The sequence below is a fragment of the Urocampus carinirostris genome, chromosome 4 (genome assembly GCF_059441175.1).
Source record: "Urocampus carinirostris isolate Australia breed hairy pipefish chromosome 4, RoL_Ucar_1.0, whole genome shotgun sequence".
Lineage (NCBI taxonomy): Eukaryota > Metazoa > Chordata > Actinopteri > Syngnathiformes > Syngnathidae > Urocampus > Urocampus carinirostris.
The window spans coordinates 20,169,382-20,190,234 of record NC_142352.1 but is presented as its reverse complement, the minus strand read 5'-3'; the positions used below and the strand labels follow the sequence as shown (position 1 = coordinate 20,190,234).

Below are 20,853 nucleotides of genomic sequence, written 5' to 3'. Positions count from 1 at the left end.
CCAATAATTGCTCCCATAGTTGATTTTGTTACACCAAGCAATTTACCTATTGAATATTCAGTCTTCCCAGCCTGGTGCTGGTCTTCAATTTTGCCTCTGGTGTCTTTTGAGTTTGTAGTGTGACTGACTGATGTTGTGGACTGGTGTCTTTTACACCAATGATGAGTTAAAACAGTTGCCATTAAGACACGTCGAGCCTTGTTAGACCTCGTCAAACCTTAGAAAATGTTAGACCTCTTTAACAGCCAGAAATGTAGCTTTTTTTGTCTGTGACTTATTTCCCACTCTTATTGAGAAAGTAATTCTTCAAAAATCAAACAAATTTTTCAAGTGGGAGAACTTGCAAAATTGGTGGTTGACTGAATACTTATTTGCGCCACTGTTCACTAGCTCTGACCAACTCCGATGTTTTCACTCCTATTACCCGCCATAGGTGTATCCAACTTGCTAGGCTTTTCTTTGTCGCTCGCATGTATTAATTCCTTTTTTCATGTCCTGTAGCCGGCTGAAAGTATCTGAATATATAGAAATTGGTGTTCTGAAAGTGTTAGCCTTCAGGCTTCTTTAGTGTGTCCTCTTCGAATGCAAACGCTTCAGCTCCATTCTACAACAATCTGTAGTGGTTAATTATTACCCATTGTCACTTCAAGAACATTTATTTCAAGTTAATGATTTTATTTTTTAAGACAAAAATACATCAACACTACTTAGTTTTTAGACTTTATCCATTTCAAATAAGAACAACAAATACACAAATGTGATATCCCTTATTAATTTTTGTTGTGCAGCTTCTTCCCGGCTGATGCTAGGCACCAGATGCCCCACTTTAAATGGGACATCTGCTTAAGTGCGAATGAGTATGTTGCATCATGGATGTGCAACTCAATAATTGACATTTAAGTTCATGTTGATTTTGTTAGCTCGGGGCAAATTGGGGGCATTCTTGATGTGATTTTCGAATGTCTACCATATAAAAAAATCGACTAATCTTTTTTATTACTGCGGCATGTTTGAACTAAAAGATCGGACCGCCATCAAGGTGAATGTTTTATTCCGTCAGATATTTTTTCCTCCTTGAACTCATCAATGCTACCTCCTACTACATCAGCTGTACTAACAGTTTCTTCTCTTGTAACCAAGGCAACGGGATGGTATAAAGCAGACATGGGCAATCGAGTACTCGAGGGCCCCATGTCCTGCCTGCTTTGAGGTTTCTCTGCTTAAATAATGGTGATTCCAAGTTCCTGTCAGCTGCTGATGAGCTGGTAATTTTTATTATCTGAATTAAAGAAGAGAAACCCTACAAACTCAGGTAGGACATACTGCCCTCGAGGACTAGAGTACCCAGGGCTGGTCTAAAGCTTTGATTCCCTTAAGTCATGTAATGCTAGCTAATTAGCATTTGATATTTTTTGGTCGGTTACTGTGTCAAGTCTTAGTGTCGGCCAAAGAATTGCCTCTGCAACATAGGCCTATGTGTGTTGTACAATGGATTCATAAGGATAAGGCCAGAAAGCTTCTATACAGACAACATATGTAATGATTTTAGATTGAGGGGATGATTTAGATCATTGTCAGAGTTACTCAAGTTTGACCTATGATAGCTGTAAACATGTGATCCAAAGAAAATATTATACAAGTTTGGCCTCTTCAAACTCATGGTTTTTAGAAAGATACCAGTGCCAATTACTGAAAAACGTATTTGCCCCCTTCTTGATTTCTATGTTTTTTGCACATTTAACACTCACAAATGTTTCAGATCATCAAACTGATTTTAATACCAGAAACAACCAAATGAAAAACAAAATAGATAAATGTTCATTCCATTTATTAAAGAACAAAGAAATCTAAGCTTTTCTGGCCTGATGTGAAAAAGTTATCACCTTCTGAACCTAATAGCGACTTGGACCACCTTTGGCAGCGATAACAGAAATCAAATGTTTACAATAATTGGCAACGAGTCTTTCACAATGCTGTGGAGAAATTTTGGCCCACTCTTTTTTGCGAAATTGTTTCAAATCTGCTATTTTGGGGAGTTTTTAGCATGAAATGCCTGTTTTAGGTCACCTCACAGCATTTCAAATATTACTAATATTATTATTTTATTTTTTTTCGAGCCATTCAGAGGTGAACTTGTTGTTGTGTTTGGGATCGTTGTCCTTCTGTATGATCTAAGAGCGAGTTTGAGAGCACACACTTATGGCCGAACGTTCTCCTTCAGGATTTTCGGGTCAACACCAGAATTCATTATTCCGTCAACCACTGCGAGTTGCCCTGGTACTGGTACTTTTTCACATAGGGCCAGATAGGCCCAGATAATAAGCCACGATTACACTCTTTACAGTAACTAAATACCATCTCATCAACAAATGCTTTAATGGAGTACGACCTGGTGGTTGAGACCGATCCCGGTGTTGTGCGTGGATCGGAATATTGTTGATTAACTCATTCTGTGCCATAACATATACTTACGTTTTTAGAAGTGTTCCCTCCGAGTGCCAAAATATAAAATTGTATTTAAATAGGCATGATGTATGTTGTGCAAGAAAGGATTATGGGGGTTTTGTGTTGACTTGGTCTTCGATTTAATTTCAAAAGGCATTAAAAAGTCTTAAAACGTCTTGTATTTAACTTGTCTTAAGCTGTAGGAATGCTGAGTAAGATCCAATTGATGGCAGGTGTGGCTTTGATCAAAACATTGTCAACAATTAGTGCCTAGTTTTGTTCCTGTATCCACCGTATTACACCGTATGGTAGTGTGCAGGCACCGGCCGATTACACACAGTGTGGTGATAAAGCGAAGGTAAAGTACAAACTGTTAATGCTTCAGGGATTATTCCTTCTAAAAAAGATGACATAGTGCCTTCGTAATCATCGGGATGGAGAGGGGTGACGATTCGTGCACCTTGGAAATCACCTGGACAACCCGAATCATCTGATCAAGTCACAGGAAACATGGGGGGCTGAAAAGTTATTGCAAAGTTCATGCATCTTTTTCGCATAAGTTCATTTTTCTTGCAATAAAAGTTTATTTTGCAAGCAACATGTTTATTGAAAACATTGTATAGATAATATAGGTATCAAAAATAAATAAAATGAAAGGACCAAAGTGAATGAAATGCATCCTTTTACAAAAAAACTTTATTTCTCAGGAGTTTTATCTGAAACAAGTTTCATTTCAAGAAACTTAGCAATGTTTAACTGTTGTTGATTACCCCGTCATAAAAGCTAAAAGCATATTTTTTTCTGAAAAAATATGAGGATTTAGGCTTTCTTTTGATGTGTCCTATGTCTATATAACTACAGAGCAACATTTTCTGTAGACCTTCAAAAATGAGTCAAAATGGCAAAAAAATGGCTGGCACCGGGACTTCCCACTTGATAGAAACGTCTGGCACTGAATGAGTTAATTTGTCCCTTTGAAAAGTTGCCAAGGGTAAGAATTTGAGTTTAATTTGAACTATTCCAACCAGATGCTTATTATTAAACAGTTACAACTAGCCTGTGAATTTGGCACTGATTTAAATAATAATTTTTTTCACAAGCTATCATATCAGGTTTGCATTAAATGAATGCCGCAAGGTGAGTATTGTGCTTCACTCTTCTTTATTCCGTCTTGTAACCACCTCTCCTGCCTCTGTGCTTTTCCTTGTCATGCAGTGACTGCCGTAGAATGTCTTGTTTCAAAACACAACAAAAACATGTCATTTGTTAGAACCTCTCACGTGGCTACCAGCTGGTTGGTAATGGTGAGAAGCTAGGGCGATCCTGACCTAACGTAATGAAAAAGGCTCGTGTCCCCTACCTTTCTCCTTTTCTCTACTCTTTGAAGGTTGTTAGGGCTTTCTTAACCTCATCGCGAACGTGTTTTGCTCGAGTAGAGAGTAAAATTGAGGTGCGGATGAAAGTATCTCAAAAAGTGCATATAATACAGAATGATGCAAGTGAATACTAAAAGAAAACATGCCTCACATACTGCCTCTCAATCTCCAATTCACCAAACCTAACGGGCCGTTTTCTAGAAAAAATAAATAACTGTCACTGCTCTAAAGTATTTTACATATAACCAATAACAAGTCACAACCCTGTCCATGGATGCAAGAGCTTATGAGATGGAGAGGAATGAAACCTGAACATGAAAAAGGGGTATGCAGGGAAATACGTGTTTCAGCAAAACGGCAAAAGGAGCCATCTCCATGGCAACCCACTTCCCACCCTCATGTGTTTGAGCTGAAAATACATCAAGAGGCTTGAACTGCCGGCACTGATACTGCTCACGTCATTGCAACACGAACACACACACACAAGCCTTATATTATAATTTTGGATCCTTTTTTTCTGCCTCTATCGGGTGCCTCAAAGACCTTTTTTTAGGTTGGGTAATCACATTTAATGTTAAAAGTGTTTTAATTCTGTGCACACTTCTACAAATGCACATTCCCTCTGCTTTGAGCTGAGCATCACAGTCTCGCAGTGTCGTCAGGGGCCTTCCACGTCGTCACTTGTCTCCAAGCAACAAAGCAGTCCCTCTTAAAGGGGCCAGTTATAAATTCAGGCCGTAAAGAAGAAGGTTGCATTAGCAGATATCGATCTTGGCTTTGGAATTGTCACAGAGGAACAAAATGAGCCCATTAGGGTGTTTCAGTGTCTTGAGTGTACCTATCTTTAAAAAATTGGTGTTTGTCATTTAAAGTCGCTGCAAATAATAATAAAGGCTAATTTTTTTCTAGGGATCTTCAATACATTTGTTTCCTTTTAAAGTCCCACACACCCCTGAGATACGACATTAATCCTTTCTGAGTCCGTGATTGCAAAGTGATATTGCTCTATACAGTGCCATGAAAAAGTATCTGCCCCTTTCATGAATTTCGCATAAATATTACTCACAAAGGTTTTGGATCAACAAACCAATTTTAATATCAAACAGAGACAACCCAAGCAAATACAAAATGCAGTTTTGAAATATTGATTTCATATATTAACAACAAACAAAGGAAAAAAGTAAATAGAGAACAAAAAGAAAAAAGCAACAGCTAGGAAAAAATAAACACAATGAGATTTTTTTTCAAGGAATTTAAAAAAAGATAGAAAAAACAGGGAAAGAGAAGAAAAAGTTTGTGTTGCATTCAAATAATATCCAATTATACCAAGTCAATCTTGTTGCCAACATTGTACTTCCACTAAAAAATGTGATTAAATACAGTTGTGTATCGTGCAACCGACTAAATAAGCCCCCAAAAATGTTAGTATTATGCGACAAAAGATACCAGGAAAAAAAAAGAAATGGAAATGTTGTGAAAGAATTGTTGTAAAAACAAATGACGTTTGTAGGCCGTACAACCTTTGCAATAATACATTAGTCAATTCATTCAAAAGTGAATTTTTTTTTGCATTGCCGGAAACTCAGCAAAATGTAACGTGATGTCAAGTTTTGGACATGTTTAATAATGACTTAGTTGCCACACTTGGGATTGCTGTTGCCCACTGTTGTTTCAAGCGTTGCTCACCAACTTTGTGTGAACGCTCAGACCCGTGGAAAATTAGAGGGAACATTGGTCATGAAAACTTACCTCAACCGGTGCTCTGTTGCTGGCTCAGGACCAGGACAGTTTCCTGTGGTTGACGGAATTATGATTTCTGGTGTTAACCAGAAGATCCTCCAGGAGAACATCCTTGAGTTTGTGTCCTCAAACTCAAGCGCTCTTGGATCATGCAGCAGGACAACAATTCAAAATACACCTGCAAGTGCACCCTTTAAGTGACTTAAAAAACAACTACAAATTTAGGTTCTGGAGTGGCCAAGTCAAAGTCTGGATTAAAATCCAATTGAACTGCTCTGGGGGGGGGCACGGCGGCTGAGTGGTTAGTGCGTCCGCGGCACAGTTCAGAGGTCATGGAATCAAATCCAGCTACCTGCCTTCTCGTGCAGGGTTTGCATGTTCTTCCCGTGCTTGTGTGAGTTTTCCCCGGGCAATAATGTTTTTTTTTTTTTCATGAAGCATTATCTACTGCAATCAAGGCCAACATTAGATAGATCGTTAAATCTATCTGTATTTGCTATTTTTTTAGATCTTGTATTTATTTTATCTATGAAGCTATTCATCCAATTCATGAAAAGAAAAAAACAGCTTTAAAAACAGTGACCTAAACTATTACTTTGCCTGAATTCTAAGTGTTTCAAAACAAATCTGACTGAATTAATTTATTTATGAACAAGTATAAGCATAGATACATTTACTCTGATTCAGGAACATCTTTTACTTGCAAGGATAAGAATAGATAACTGTGTTATTTGTGTATAATGTGGATGTTTTTTAACCTAAAAGATAACTCAAGGTCGCAAAATATCACTAACCATAATCGTAGAACATTGGATGCAATGCGAATTGAACCCGGGTTGCGGCAGTAAAAGTGCCGAATCATAACCACTAGTCCACAAGTGATTTAGATAACATTTAAATAGGCAAGCGATTTTATCTCAATAGCTCACTATTTCTATTCACTGTACCAGGAACCAATGTTAGTAAATGGATAAAACAGAAACTGTCCTGAAAGTTATAAATAAATGCAAAAAAAAACACAACGAGGGGAACCTCTACTTACGGATTTAATTTGTTCTGGGAGTAGCTTCATAACCTGAAAACTTCCTAAGTAGATTTGAATGTAAATGCGATAGTCTATTCCAAGCCCCACAAAAGTGCAATATGATTTTTTTGTAATAAATCAAAAATGCTTCAGAACATGAAACAATTATATGTTCAATTTAGATTACCACACAATAAACAGAAAAATATTTTCGCAACGTAATGTAAAAAATATTCATATACTTATTTGCCTCGCGTTTCTTAAAAATCTGATCCAATGACGCCTGCTTTTGCCAACTTTTGACAATCCATCAGAAATGTGCGAGGCAGACATCCTAATGAGCTCTTTTCCACACATTCCGAGACTTCATAGAATTTTGCTAAACTGTCTTTAATTTGCGCGGATTGAATGATAGCTGCATCCTCCTCCTGCCATTTTGCTGGAACCACTCCTCCTCCTCGTCTCTGAACTCTGAACTATAACGGTGTCACGAAGAGCATGCTGGAATACTGTACATGCATGGGCACTAAATTGCCAGTCCGTTTGTTTACTTTCGGGAAACTCAGGGAGCAGCTAATAGCATTGCATACTGTACTGTATTTTTGACTTTGTATCCTGAAACCCCTTTTTTAACTAGAGGCAAAATGTTCCTGTTCAGGTACTCCGTAACCTAAAACTTCCTATGTAGAGACATTCCAAAGTGTAAGTACTATTGTATATAATGATGACTCAGACTTTTCGTTAAAATTTATCTTTCAGGACAAAATTCCTTGTTTCCCTGTTCTCTAACTTCCGTTTCAAGTACCGTGAGGAAAAATAACTTGATAATGCCATAAAATCCAATGCCTTATCGTATGTCATCCAGAAAACTGGTGGTCTAGTGATTAGGTGTCGGCACTCTTAACGTTGGATTTGAAGGATATTAAATAAATATTGTAAATTGTCTATTGTGTTCATAGTTTACGTTGCCAATAAACATTTTTAATAATGGGTAAAACTATTCAACGTTTGTCACTTTCAATGCTTAGTTTAAGCTGAGAAAATGAAACAAAATTTAGGGTGCACGTTATACAAGCGTGCGCAGTATACACGAATAAATATCATATCTCGAAACTTTTTGGGTATTATTATAACATTTCAATCATGATGATATTGAAATGTATAGATTGCTAGGTAATGTAATATCGAAGCAGCTGGTTTCAATGGTCTCAAAATGGTTTGTGTTACTAATGGTCTCTGTGTCTGGAAATTGGGCCCCCAGTGTGCTAAATTGCATTAAAGATTAATTAGGCATCTGTTTGATGCATTTTGCCTTGACGTGATTTACAAGTGGCAGGATACTAACATCGCACCCAACTGTAAAGGGACGAATGCCCTCAACTGACAGAAACAGAATTGTAAATACATTGAGATAATTTATATTGTGATGATTGTAATAAACAATTTTTCTGTAGGTAGAGCCATCATTATAGATGTTAGACTTCAAAGTCAAATTCTATTCGCTCTGATCCAATAACATTTTAAATATTTAAATTGTGTGTTCTCTCTAATTTAGATCATAAAACTCAGATGTCATTTTTTTGCACTTTATAAAAGAAGTATCTTACATATTTACTGGTGTATATTATACATTTCTATGTATTTTGTTTTATTTTATTTATGTTATTTTGTTGCCGACTGGTCATCCTAGAAGTCGGATTACCTCATGTGCGGTCCCTTCTCAAAGTTTCTTCATTTTCCTCATGTTGAGGTTTTTGAGTTTTTCCTTGCCTTCATGTAGGTTTTAGATCAGGGGATGGTGTAATAATAGTCTGCAGTTTGCAGTAATCTGTGGTCTGTGCAGCCCTTTGAGACTCCTTGTGATTAAGGGCCATACAAATAAACATGGCTTGACTTTATTTTTAAGCTATCTGACAAACCCCTTGGATTTTTTTACATAACAGAATATTCTGTTGTTTTGTGCATTATTTCTATATCTTTCCAAAACTTCAAGATTTAAATGAAGAGGATGGCCTTAAAAATGTTTTTTAAAAATCCGATTCTTTGATTAATCGAAAGTAAAAGTTGACAGGTTGATCGATTAATTTAAATCATCTTTAGTTGCAGCCTCAAATGCTAGCAAAATGCCCCGTATTGGGTATTTTTTTTGTCCATGTCCGTGCGCCAGCTTGTGCCATCTGTGTATGGTGGATAGAGCAAAGCTTGTGCTTAACTCTTTATATTCTGTAGAGAAAGGGGCTCCAATCATAGAATAGCCTCAGCTCTAAGCAGCTCAGTGTTGACAGTGAGAGTGCCGCCAGCCAAAGTCAAGGAATTTTCCTATTGGTCTCCTCCGTCTCCTCATCGCATCCCTGCACGCTGCGAGTAACTGCGCCTGTCCTCCAATCCCTGCAGGGCCACGTAAGGCGGAGGACCAATGACAGGCCAGGGAGGGCGGAGCTCGGCGCCGCCGGACAGCTCCAGGCTGAGATGCTGCATTTGGATCTCATTGACGGAGCCGACGGTTTCCGCGGCGACAAAGACTCCTCGAAGGCGTGCATCGCAACTCCGCTAATTGCCAAGGAAAGCATCGTGCCCATTATCATGGATACTTACCGGCCCAAGAGACCCACCACCCTTAACCTTTTTCCCATTGTGCCCCGCACACAGGTAAGTCTTTTTTGTATAATTCTTAAACTATAATCATATAGCTATGTACTTTTTTGTAAGTAGTATTTTGTCACTGAAATAAAAGCTTGGGTACCAAACTGAAAATGTAAAACACTTTCCTGAAAATCAAAATGAAAAAAATGTATTAAACGCCGAATTTTCCTCACTATAAGGCACACAGGAAGACACAAAATTGGGCTTGTAAAATATTTTTCCTTTATAAGGTGCATTGGGCTATAAGGAGCATGGAATCCAAACTACAATAAGCGCTACAGTTTATTAGTGTCAAACCATGACGTATTTTATACACTTACAGTATATATTAGTGTCCTAACTTTTCAGAAAGCATGCCGGAAATGTGTAGCGGCCGACTGTTCAGCATGGCATTCTTTAAACAGTTTCAAATGAATTTACTTTCCGTAAGAGGTTCTCAGTGCTTTGCGATCAGTGTACCTTGTAGCTTGCCTTTGTAGCTTTTTGATTTGACTTGCAGGGTCTCGTGAGAAAGCGCTGCTGTGTCGTTAAAACCGCTTCCAGTTGCTTTATCTTTTCACAGCGTTCGTTTTCAGTTAGCTTTTTGTCTCCATGTTTTGTCTGGCAGTGACTCTAGATTATTTTCTTTAAAAGCAGCCACTATCTTTTGGTTAGTTTGGAATGTGCGGTTGTTTCCAATTTCGGTTAAAAAATACTTTCATTTCTACTTGTCCAGGAAGCAGCAGGCCTCACAGTCAAACTTACTTTTTTGTTTGCAGTCGCCATGTCGGAAATGGGGTGGGATAAAACTCTGACAGAAAGAGAGGGAAAAGGTGGACGAATGGGTACTTTCAGTCTCAAAGTCAGCTCTATTGTCAATTCAGCAGCCAAAACAGAATTGAGATTGCGTTTCTCACAGCCCTCAGTGTCTAGAAAATTAATACAAACACAAAAACACAATGCCAGGACACACACTAAGACACACATGTAGACAGTACAACAGATAAATAGACAGTGCACCCATAAATCATAAACTGCATAGTAGTACCTTGTAAACAATTGTTCTAAGATGTGCAAAAAGTTCTGAAAAAAAGTCTGGTGAAATTTTGGGGTACAAATTTATTTTATACTGTGATCAACATTACTGGCGGGCCACATTATATTAATGTTATGTCAGAGGCCGCGCTGGCCATTACTGGCCCCCGGGGTGGACTTTGGACATGCCTGTATTAGTGCAATGAGTGACCAGTCAAAAAATGTCCCTGATCAAACTTGCAAATCATTAAACTCTGAATTGAACTCTGGTGAGAACGTCGGAACCTGATCACTAGTGATACAGATGACATACGAGAAGGCATTTGATTCGACCTTATTATCACACTATTTTTACACACGGTGCCAGAAACAAAGGTTAGAAAATTGAGAAAACAGAAAGTCGTCTTGATGATATAAATAATTGCAAAAAAGCATGACGAGGGAATCAGCACTTTGGTTAATCTGAAGATGAATCAGACTTTGCGTTTCTTTTTATCTTTCGGTATAATATTTCTGTTTTCCCCATTCTCTAATATTGGTTTCGAGCACCGTGAGTAAACACAGCTTGATAATGCGATAAAATCTAATGCCTTATCGTATGTCATCTATATCACTGGTAATCTAGTGTTGAGTTGTCTAGTGGGTAAATGTCAGCGCTCTCACCGCCACGACCAGGGTTTGATCCCATTGCATACAATTCTCTGCGATTAAGGCAAGCAATGCTTTTAGATTGATCAAATATTGCACAAATACGATAGTTCACCGTAGTAAATACTCTATGCATTTCCAATCGTATCCAACGTATTTTGTGGTGTGTATATATATATGTATGTAATATATATAAGGCCTACTTGCCACTTTGTTTTTTCAGGTGCGCCTTAGTCTTCTGGTAAAAATATTAGAAATTATGTCAAGAATTTGCTACATTTTCAGTCAGTGTAACCATATTTTTTATTTTTTTATTACATGTTTATTGAAAATAAGACAATAATAATAATAATAATAATAAAACATAAAATTATTATTATTATATTATTATTATGATACTCAATTCATTAATATTTTAACTTGTTTTAATAGTGAAATATAATCCCGTAGAATAGAATTCCCCCCAAAATGCTTAAAAAGAGCAAATGTTTCCTCTAGTGGAAGAATAGTGATTTTTCCTTATTTTACATAATTTTTTAGCAGTCACATTTAATCTGATAAAATATTTGCCATAAACATTCTTTTGTTTTTAATCATATGTTCTTCTGTTATTACCTGATGGTAGGACGTTTAGCTCTTTTTAAATATAGTTTTATGATTCCCTTTTAAAAATAATAATGAATATGCACATATCGGTAACTATTTTGGGTGAACTATAAGGCTTGAATTAATGTAAATTTGGGAAAAAAAATATTTTCAATATTTTAAAAACTTTAAATTTTAAAACATTTGAGATATATGATAAAAGATGATATATGATATTTGCTTTTCTTATTTAACTAGATATTTTTTAACGTGTTCAACAAACCGAGAGCTTGTAGAAATGTTACGGAATTACTATATGAATTCAAAGGAATACAGTAGGAAATCTGCTTCCTCTGGATGATTCTGCACTCTTTCTTCCAGGCTTGTATTCTGTTAAAATGATGTTCTGAGCAATGTCACAATTGTCAGGGCTTCAAGTCCTTCATTTTTTCGGGACCTTTTGAAGCCACTGCACTGCCGTTTTTCCGAGTTTCCTATCTGTGTTTCAGTTGTCACGTCTACCAAGATTCAAAGACACACTGTCAAAAAATAAGCCTGAAAAAACGAGTTTATCGCGCACTTCTATCTTAAAAAATATGCTATAGAAGGTTTTAAGTGATCCAGGTATAGCAGTTTCAGTGTACTGGAATGACTTATTATATTATATACAATAAGCGTACTTTTTTTTTTTTGCATGTTCGCACGCAGGGAAGAGGAAGTCATTTCATCCGTGCTGTCTATTGTCCATGAAGCATATGTGACAAAAAAGTTGATTTTTTAAGTATTCTAACTAATCTGGTATACGACCAAAAATATAGAGTAATTTTTGCCTCTGCATTAGAACTAAAATCAGAACTCAAACACAGCCAAACGCGAGGCCAAGTGAGATGAGCGGCCATCATGGCTACTCTCGCCAAGGGTTGTTTGGCAACAATGCTTGATTCATTTTATTTCTTCATAGAAAATTAATATTTAGTAATTTGCTAATAACTGATGAAGTAAATTACGCAACATTGATAGTATTTGGTAGCTCTGCGTACATGTGGACAAGTGATCTTGCTATGGATCTTGGCTACTAGAGCCTGGTCGGCTTGCATCATCTTGAGTAAGATTGTCAGTCCGACAACACTTGTTGATAGTTTATTATAATTTAGTGTATTCATTGTTTTTGTTTTGCTGAATATAATGGGTCCCAAGACAGTTAATGATAAGAAGGAAGAAAACAGTAAAACAATGAGAACAACGATTGAGTTGAATAAGGAAATTATTAAGAAATGGAGAATGCTGTAGGAGTTTCTGGCATCGAACTGCTGCTTAAAGGTATCGTAAATGGTTTACTATTATTTTATTTGTATTTATCATTAACATAATTAAATCATTCTCAGTGTTTAAGTACATGTTTGATTCATATTAATGGTATTTGTCGTTGTTTTGGTAGTTGTTTTATTAATATTTGGTGTGTTTTGGAATGTGTTTTAAATGTATACCATTACTCAGTAATGAGGAGTTCGGTGTTCGAATACGAATCCTGAACGGATTCTCGTCGAGGACCAAGTTTTCACTGTATTTATTTTACCTTGTAGGGAAGTTATAATCAATTTGTTTGTATGTACAATAGAATATAATTGTATCTATTGCATGCAATTAAAGAAAAAATAATAAGGACTATTAAGATAAAGGTAATATTCAAAAGGTAGTGCTTGTAAACTGTCTTAATTTGTAAGTACATCAGAAAAATCCCGCACATAGTGCTTTGATTGTGATGTCCTTAGTCATGCATGACAGGAATCTTTCCCATTGTGGCTCAGACGATTACATAAAATCCATGCGTGCCACTGCCCACAATTTCTGCTGGCTTGTATTCTACTATGTGTGCGCCAGAGAGTTGCAGGGAGAGACAGAGGGAACCGGGTGATTGTTTCCAGGTCAGCGAATAAACACAAACGTCAACTCTGTTTCGTTTGGTAGGCTTAAAAATGAGAGGTTTTTTTTTTATACTCGTTACTATCCTTTTTTTCCTCCCATGTTATCTTTTATTTTGTTTGTCCTCTCAAAGACCGTTTGAGTAAATGCATCCAGACGTGATGCCAGGACTAATCCCGAGTCTTGATAATCTCCCATCTGGTTACACTACACTTGTAATTACTACTGAGTAAGTCTGAGCTTCAGGCAAAACCTACCTGTGATTCACAAATTTTTTTTCGTCAATGGATTGTCTAAAACTGTGAAAACTTGTCATCGCTATCATTTTCACGTCATTTGCCACAAGCGATGATCTTTTTATATTTGGCATGATGCTTGCACGTCTTTGGTTGCCATGGCGACCGCTCTGTCTCCGCTTGGTACGCACTATTGGGAAGTGAGTCATGCATCGGTGGGTGGACACAGGAAAAACAACCTTATTTGTAACAGTATTTTTAAATTTTGGGACTTCCTGATTCCATTTTTGGATTTGCACTACGTGTACCCATTGATGAGTATCAAAAATACAGATAAAAGATTCTTTTTTTATAAATGTATTATATGTGCACTACTATTCAAAAGCTTATGGTTGCTTGAAGGATAAGATGTTATTTTTAAAATAAAAATCATTATTATTGACTTGCTTTATGTCTTGACTATACTTAATTTTCTATTGATCTTGCAACTAATTTTAATAATGAAAAAAAAGTGTTTTGTTTTTTTCATGGAAAATACACCATTGTCTGGGTGACTCCAAACCTTATCAATCATTTCATTTAAAAAGGAACCTAAAAGAAAATTAGAAGAATCAAAGTTAAGGGAAAAACTACTTCAACTCATAACTTGTCCATGTTTATTGGTATAAAAAAAGCAGATTTGCTAAATGCATTTTTCTTTCTTCATACAAAAGCACTAATTACTTTTTCACATATTAAACAAAAAAAAAATTGAACGTATTTTGAAGTTAAATGAAACCTTGGGCTTTTAAATAAATCTTAAACCTTTGCCAGATAATTCAGCCTAGGTGTATTTTTTTTCTAGGTTCATGCACTTTGAATTGTTTTGCCCGTAAAACAAGAAAAGTAAATTTAAAACAAACAAAACAGTGTAATCTAGCAAATGGTAGATTTTTTTAATCTTATTTTAAGTTTTTTTTTTCTAATTATGATTGAAAATATTCCTTTAAAATGAGCATGATTATGTATTATCTGCTAATAAGTTTGCATATTTCAAAAGTCTTTCTCTAAATGGGAGGGCGAGGGTTATCTACCAATAGGATAAGAATTTGAATCTGTTGTGTTATTCTACAATAGTTAAAGAATTCTATAACAGAGGCGTGTTCAGGAGAGTGAGTGATTGCTATCGCGAGCTATCGCTAGCTTCTGAACGGCCAGTGATTATTGAGCGCTCGCGTGCCCGAGTAATCACGGGAGAAAGACCGCTTACTTTGATTTCCAACATGGCGTCGACAGTGCAGAAGATGGAGGATCTCACCCTGACGAGTGCTGTTGGCGATGTAATATATCGTCTTACATTGCCTGGTAATGTTTGTGAACAATGCAAGACAGGTATGACCCTTCCACTGCGTTTAGGATAACCTTAACTGTGTCAATATGCGAACTGTCGCTCATATCAGCCAACTCGCTCAAAGCAAGCTGTAGAACGAAATCCATTGTACTGTCGTCGGCCATTTTGGATCAGTAAGGCAATCACAGTGAGCGATTACAAAACGTTCAGCAGTGCGCGGCAAGCGATTATCAAGAGACTACATGTCTGATCACTCTCCTGTATATACTGTATAAATGGGGAAGTAAAGCGCTCGTCTTGGGAAAAAGACGTCGCAGGTTCGATTCCTGGCTCCTCCGTGCTGTGCTATATGTTGTAGTGTTCTTGGGCAAGACACTGGATCTCTAATGCCCCCGGTGAGCAGGTAGTAGCCTTGCATGGCTGACGCTGCTGTCGGTTAGTTATTGTGTAAAAGGGAAAAGGGTGAAGCACATTGTAAAGCGCTTTGGGAGGTGACTTGAAAAGCGGTATATAATTTAGACCATATATCTTATCTCATCTCATTAGCTGCACTGCTTATCCTCAGTAGGGTCGCGGGGGTGCTGGAGCCCATCCCAGCAATCATCGGGCAGTGGGCAGGGGACACCCTGAACTGGTTGCCAGCCAATCGCAGGGCACACAGGGACAGACAACTTGCTCGCTCATTCACACCTAGGGACAATTTGGACCGGCCAATCCACCTGAAATGCATGTCTTTGGAATGTGGGAGAAAACCGGAGTGCCCGGATGAAACCCACGCAAGCACGGGGAGAACATACAAACTCCGCACAGTAAGTCCGGTAGCTGGATTTGAACCCACACAGGTTCCCAAGACCTTAGAACTGTGCCGCACACGCGCTAACCACTGCGCCGCCGTGCTGCCCTAGACCATATATATATATATTTATATATACATTATATATTTAATATATATATCTATATATATATATATATATATATATATATATATATATATTAAGGTCGTAGAGGCACCATTTTCTGTGGTGTGCATTGGGCAAGTACAGGCTCGTGAAGCCCATTCCTCTCCAGGCCATTATTATTATCTTCTTCCCAGAAACCGAAAAAAATTTAAAACAATAAATCATATCTACTTAAGTTGGGGAAAAGAAATCTGCTAATGGTATGATAACTTATTTCTGTCGTGTTATTCTACAATAGGTAAAGAATTCTATAATATATGTAATATGTATGTATGTGTGTATATATATATATATATATATATATATATATATATATATATTTGTATGTGTATATATATATATTTGTATGTGTGTATATATATATATATATATTTGTATGTGTATTTATTATATGAATGTGTTTTACCTACCGTCTGCTAATAAAATGTATTGCTTTTTGCTTTTAAAATGTGTTTTTTTTTTCCTTATTATTTTTTCTCTAGAAACAGAAAGCATTTTTTAAGAAAAGAAAATATACTTGTAATAGGAGAAAGAGATCTGCCAATGGGATAATAGTTTATTTCTGTAGTGCTATTTTGCAATAAGTGAAGAATTATAAAATATATGTAAACAGTTTCTTTCTTGCATGTCTTGGTTTCATTCTCCAACTAACCAATAAGGCAGTGACATTTTATTTATTGAAAAATAATCAACTGTAAATTGATGAATTTGCTGCCTTTATTTTAGGAAAGAACTGTGTGTACTTGTAGCGTTATCATCAATTGCTCAAGACTTGAGCACCGTATTATTTAGTAGAGTGATATTAGACATCATTATTTGAAATGATTCTGAAACTATAACTTGGAAACAGATTCAAGCTGTTTGTTGGGCTCTGCATACGATACACAGAACCTAATAGAACAATTGATGGATGAATTACTTTTATAAAAAAGGAAAACACAACAAGTGTATGGCCTCCCCTCCCAGTGGGGAAAAGGTCTGTTTCCCTTTAAATTCACACCACCCGGCACAGACAAAAGACTCATTCACGGGGTAAAAGAAAAAAAAAGGGCTTTGTGTGTATTGTATGCCGAGTTGTGGACAAAAAGTTGGAGTTGCAAGAACCAAATCTTGTCATCTTCAGCCGTTCTCATCACTTCCCCTATTTGTTCTTAACCTCTGCTTCTCCGCAGGACACGCTAAACAACAACTCCCTGGCTAAGAAATATACGTGGCAGGATAAAGTTTCCGGCTCCTCTTCACCTCTCAAAACTGGTGAGTAATAATAGTTATTGTTTTATTTATGTATTTAATTTTAAATTCAAGAAACCTGATATTTTTCCAGGTTTAAAATATCCTTAACATAACATAGCTCTACAAACAAATTTAGAGTATATATATATATATATATAACAGTGCTCACCAAAGTTGTGCCTATGCCAAAGAGCACCAGAGAAGCTCACCAGTTACGGGTTCATGGCGGTTAAATAGGAATTTTTATTTTTAATTATTATATTTATAATTATTATAAGTTTCACTGGTTATTATTCATCCATTATTTATTAATCCAAGTCCTTTATAAAAATAATAATTTGCTGATGTTGTTTTGTTTAAGATACTAGTTGAGTGGACGTGAACACTATTATAATAGGTCTGTGTGTAATATTGATTTATTTGATTAATTATGCCGATTTGTGATGTTTAATTATGTATTTATCTTCTGTTAAAACCTTTTTGAAACGTGTTAGTTTATACATTCCTCTAAACAAATACACTAATCTTGTGAGTTTGATGGCACAATCAAATGTACACGGATAAATAAATGTTAGCTTATTTCTCTTTGTAAATTTAAGTAAATGAATCATGATTGTCGTGATTTTATTTTGTTTTCTTAGCATTTACGTGTTGAATCACATTAAAATACGGTAATCCCTTGCTATAATGCGGTTTACTTTTCACGGTTTCGGTACTTTGCATATTATTTTTGGAAAGTACAACAGTACAGCAAAAAAAATCACAACGTGTATAGTATAGAGTACTTTTACAATGCTTGAGTCTGTAAAAAGGGTTTTTACTTTTGTTTTAGTGTATGATTGTGCATATAATTGTATGATAATTGTAAAAGAAGATAATTATTTCTACTTCACTGATTTCACCGGGTTATTTTAGAACGTATTCCTCACAATAAATTATTCTATTTTTTTCTCCCCCCCGTTTATTTGTGGCGCCCAGTGCCATCGTATCATCCCTAGTAAAATCATCATGCTTGCACTTTTGGCTGGATTATGACATAACCGGTCAACCGCTGTTTTATGAGTGACGGGGATTTATCTGAGTAATCCTGACATATGTTACATAACCTTTCATACATTTCGCTCTCCACATTTTTCCGCTTTCTGTAGTTTCGGTTTATCATGCCCGCGTTATGGAGCTAAACTCTGCCCTGTGTGTCCTTTGTGTTTGTGCGTGCGTTTTTGTATTTACTGCTGTCCTCGTGGCTTTGTGCGTATTTTCCTACCTGGTAGGCGAGCTGACGCCACCGCGAGAGCATAGCTGCCTAAGCGACGACGACCAATCGCGGAGTACCAAAGACCGAGGCACCTCCACCGACGCCCCCTGCAGGCGTTCGCACGCGTCTGCACGTTCCCAGTCTTCCGCGGCGGCCGTCACCAGACCAAAGTTCCAGGAAAAGCCACCAGCACCGCCACCCCCACCGCAGAATTACAAACCGGCTCCTCTCTACCCGGCGGCAAAATCGGAAGGAGGTGTCTACCACGAGAGGATCGAGTACCACCCAGAGTTTTCCTCAGAACCAACCGAGGAGATTTATCTGACCCCGGTGCAGCGCTGTTGCGACCAATCGGAACCTCCTTCCAAGCAGGACCGCCCTTTGCTCTCGCAGCTGAGCGAGCAGGGTCGTATGTCCATCAGCTCCGATACGGAAGGTCCGCCACCATACCAGCCACTCTCCGACCAAGCTAACCCCTCCATCTTCGAAGAGGACGAAGTCTACATTGCACCGCCTTCGTACGCCTCCTGCGTGGAGTCGCTCATTACGCCTCCGAATATGGCCCTGTCAGCTCATCCTTCCCTGCCGATGGACTTCAGTCTCAAGGGGGCAGGGGCGGTACTGAGAACCGGATCCTCCGTCGAATATGTGGATGCCACAGATGAAAGCTATTGCGGGGAGGACGAGGATGTGGACAGATTTGTGGTGAGCCGGCTAGTTAAGAAGGACAGTGAGAATGGTAAAACTGGACTAATGAGAACTTCCATGAGCTCGGACGCTAGCGGCCTGTCATATGACTCGGTCAAGTACACCCTGGTGGTGGATGAGCACGCTCAGCTGGAGCTGGTGAGTCTGAGACAGTGTTACCGTGGTTACAGCGACGATAGCGATTCGGCTACAGTCTACGATAATTGCGTCTCCTCGCCGTACGAGTCGGCCCTCGGGGAAGAATACGAGGAGGATTGCGATCGGGTGGGGGGATCGCGGCGGGAAGCCACGGCGTGTCTTTCTGGGGACTCCACGCCAGACCCCGACATGCATTTCTCCAAGAAGTTCCTCAACGTGTTCATGAATGGACGATCCAGCTCATCCAGTAAGTTGGCGATTAAACTGCTTTTTTGTGCATTGTTTTAGGTTCCACGAGTGCTTCAGAAAGATAGGAACTAATAAAAAAAAAAACAATTTAAAAATAAAAAAAAACTTGCAATACGAATATTATTTAATTGCATGCGTATGTTTCCGGTGCGGGCGACCGATAAATACTTTAGATGTAATTTCTACCTTGCAGCAAGTGGGAAAAAGGCTTCCCTGTGTGTTAATAAAAGGAAAAAAAGTACTCAAGGAATTTTAAGCCTCATTTTTCAAAAATGATTTCCATAAATCCAATTTTTGTGATTTTGCTTTGAAACTTTTGGCTGGACTTTTGCAGACAGCACAAGTCTGGCAAGAGGCATACAATCTATGTTTTGGTGTTTTCCCCAGAAAATAGTGGGGCACCATTTTAGATGTGGACATATATACTTTTTTCGTTAATACAACAGAAAGTACTGATTTGATAATTGATTATTATGCTTTTCCAGTCAATTACAATTTAGTGTTGAAAAAACAAAAACAAATGTTCAAAATGTATTGCACAGTTGGATGACCAATGACCGCCATCCTTTGTGCATTTAGAATATATGACACAAATATTCCCATATGTTTTCCTAAAATCTGTATTTTTTTTCTCTCAGGCGCTGAATCTTTCGGCCTATTTTCCTGTACTATAAACGGAGAGGAGCAGGATCAAAGTCATAGAGCGGTCTACAGGTAAATCCAAATCAGAACTGAGAATAAAGCTAGTTGAAAACATGACTACAGTTATTTTATTTTTTTTAATAGATATCTTTCTCACTGTTCAACATTTTTTATAAGAAAACTGGAACAATGCCCCTTTCTTTTAAGGCGAGAAATTTGTTTTTTTCCAAACAGACAGATAATCCCGATTACCTAAAACCTTTAATTTGGCAGGAAGCAGAAATATCACTTATAAATGTGCGATTACATAACTAAGCAAGGCTTCTTGATTTGGGCATTTGTCTGAGGCTCACGGTTGTTTTCTGGGCAATATTGCCTAACCGGTGCCGGCCAGCCTATTGTTTCATATGTTGCGTCAAATCTGGGATTAATACTTTGCAATTTTTGTATGATTTCTGCTTTGTTTGCAAATTTTAATTATTAGTCTCTGCTGGTAAAAGTATTGAGGGGAAATACACACAATATATAATTTGCTACTTTGTTAAATAATTACTCCATTTGCTCATTTCATTCCGTATTTTAAACAATAGTACTGACAGGAAATACTTGTCTACGGTTTGCTACTTTGTTTAATTTTTACTTGATTGACCAAGTTTAATGAGTAATCAGTGCTTGTAAGAGTACTGTGATAAACACTTTTATACA

General features: G+C 37.5%; 1 protein-coding gene across 2 annotated transcripts in view; it reads left to right on the top strand.

The window, feature by feature from the left end:
* Positions 1-20,853, top strand: part of mapk8ip1b (mitogen-activated protein kinase 8 interacting protein 1b) — a 44,473-nt gene that overhangs the window by 13,615 nt on the left and 10,005 nt on the right. For both annotated transcript variants that reach the window (XM_088333859.1, XM_088333858.1), the window contains exons 3-6: positions 8,980-9,234; positions 17,096-17,177; positions 18,428-19,504; positions 20,145-20,220. In XM_088333859.1, the coding sequence (XP_088189985.1) occupies positions 8,980-9,234; positions 17,096-17,177; positions 18,428-19,504; positions 20,145-20,220 (1,490 nt within the window). The remainder of the gene's footprint in view (positions 1-8,979; positions 9,235-17,095; positions 17,178-18,427; positions 19,505-20,144; positions 20,221-20,853) is intronic.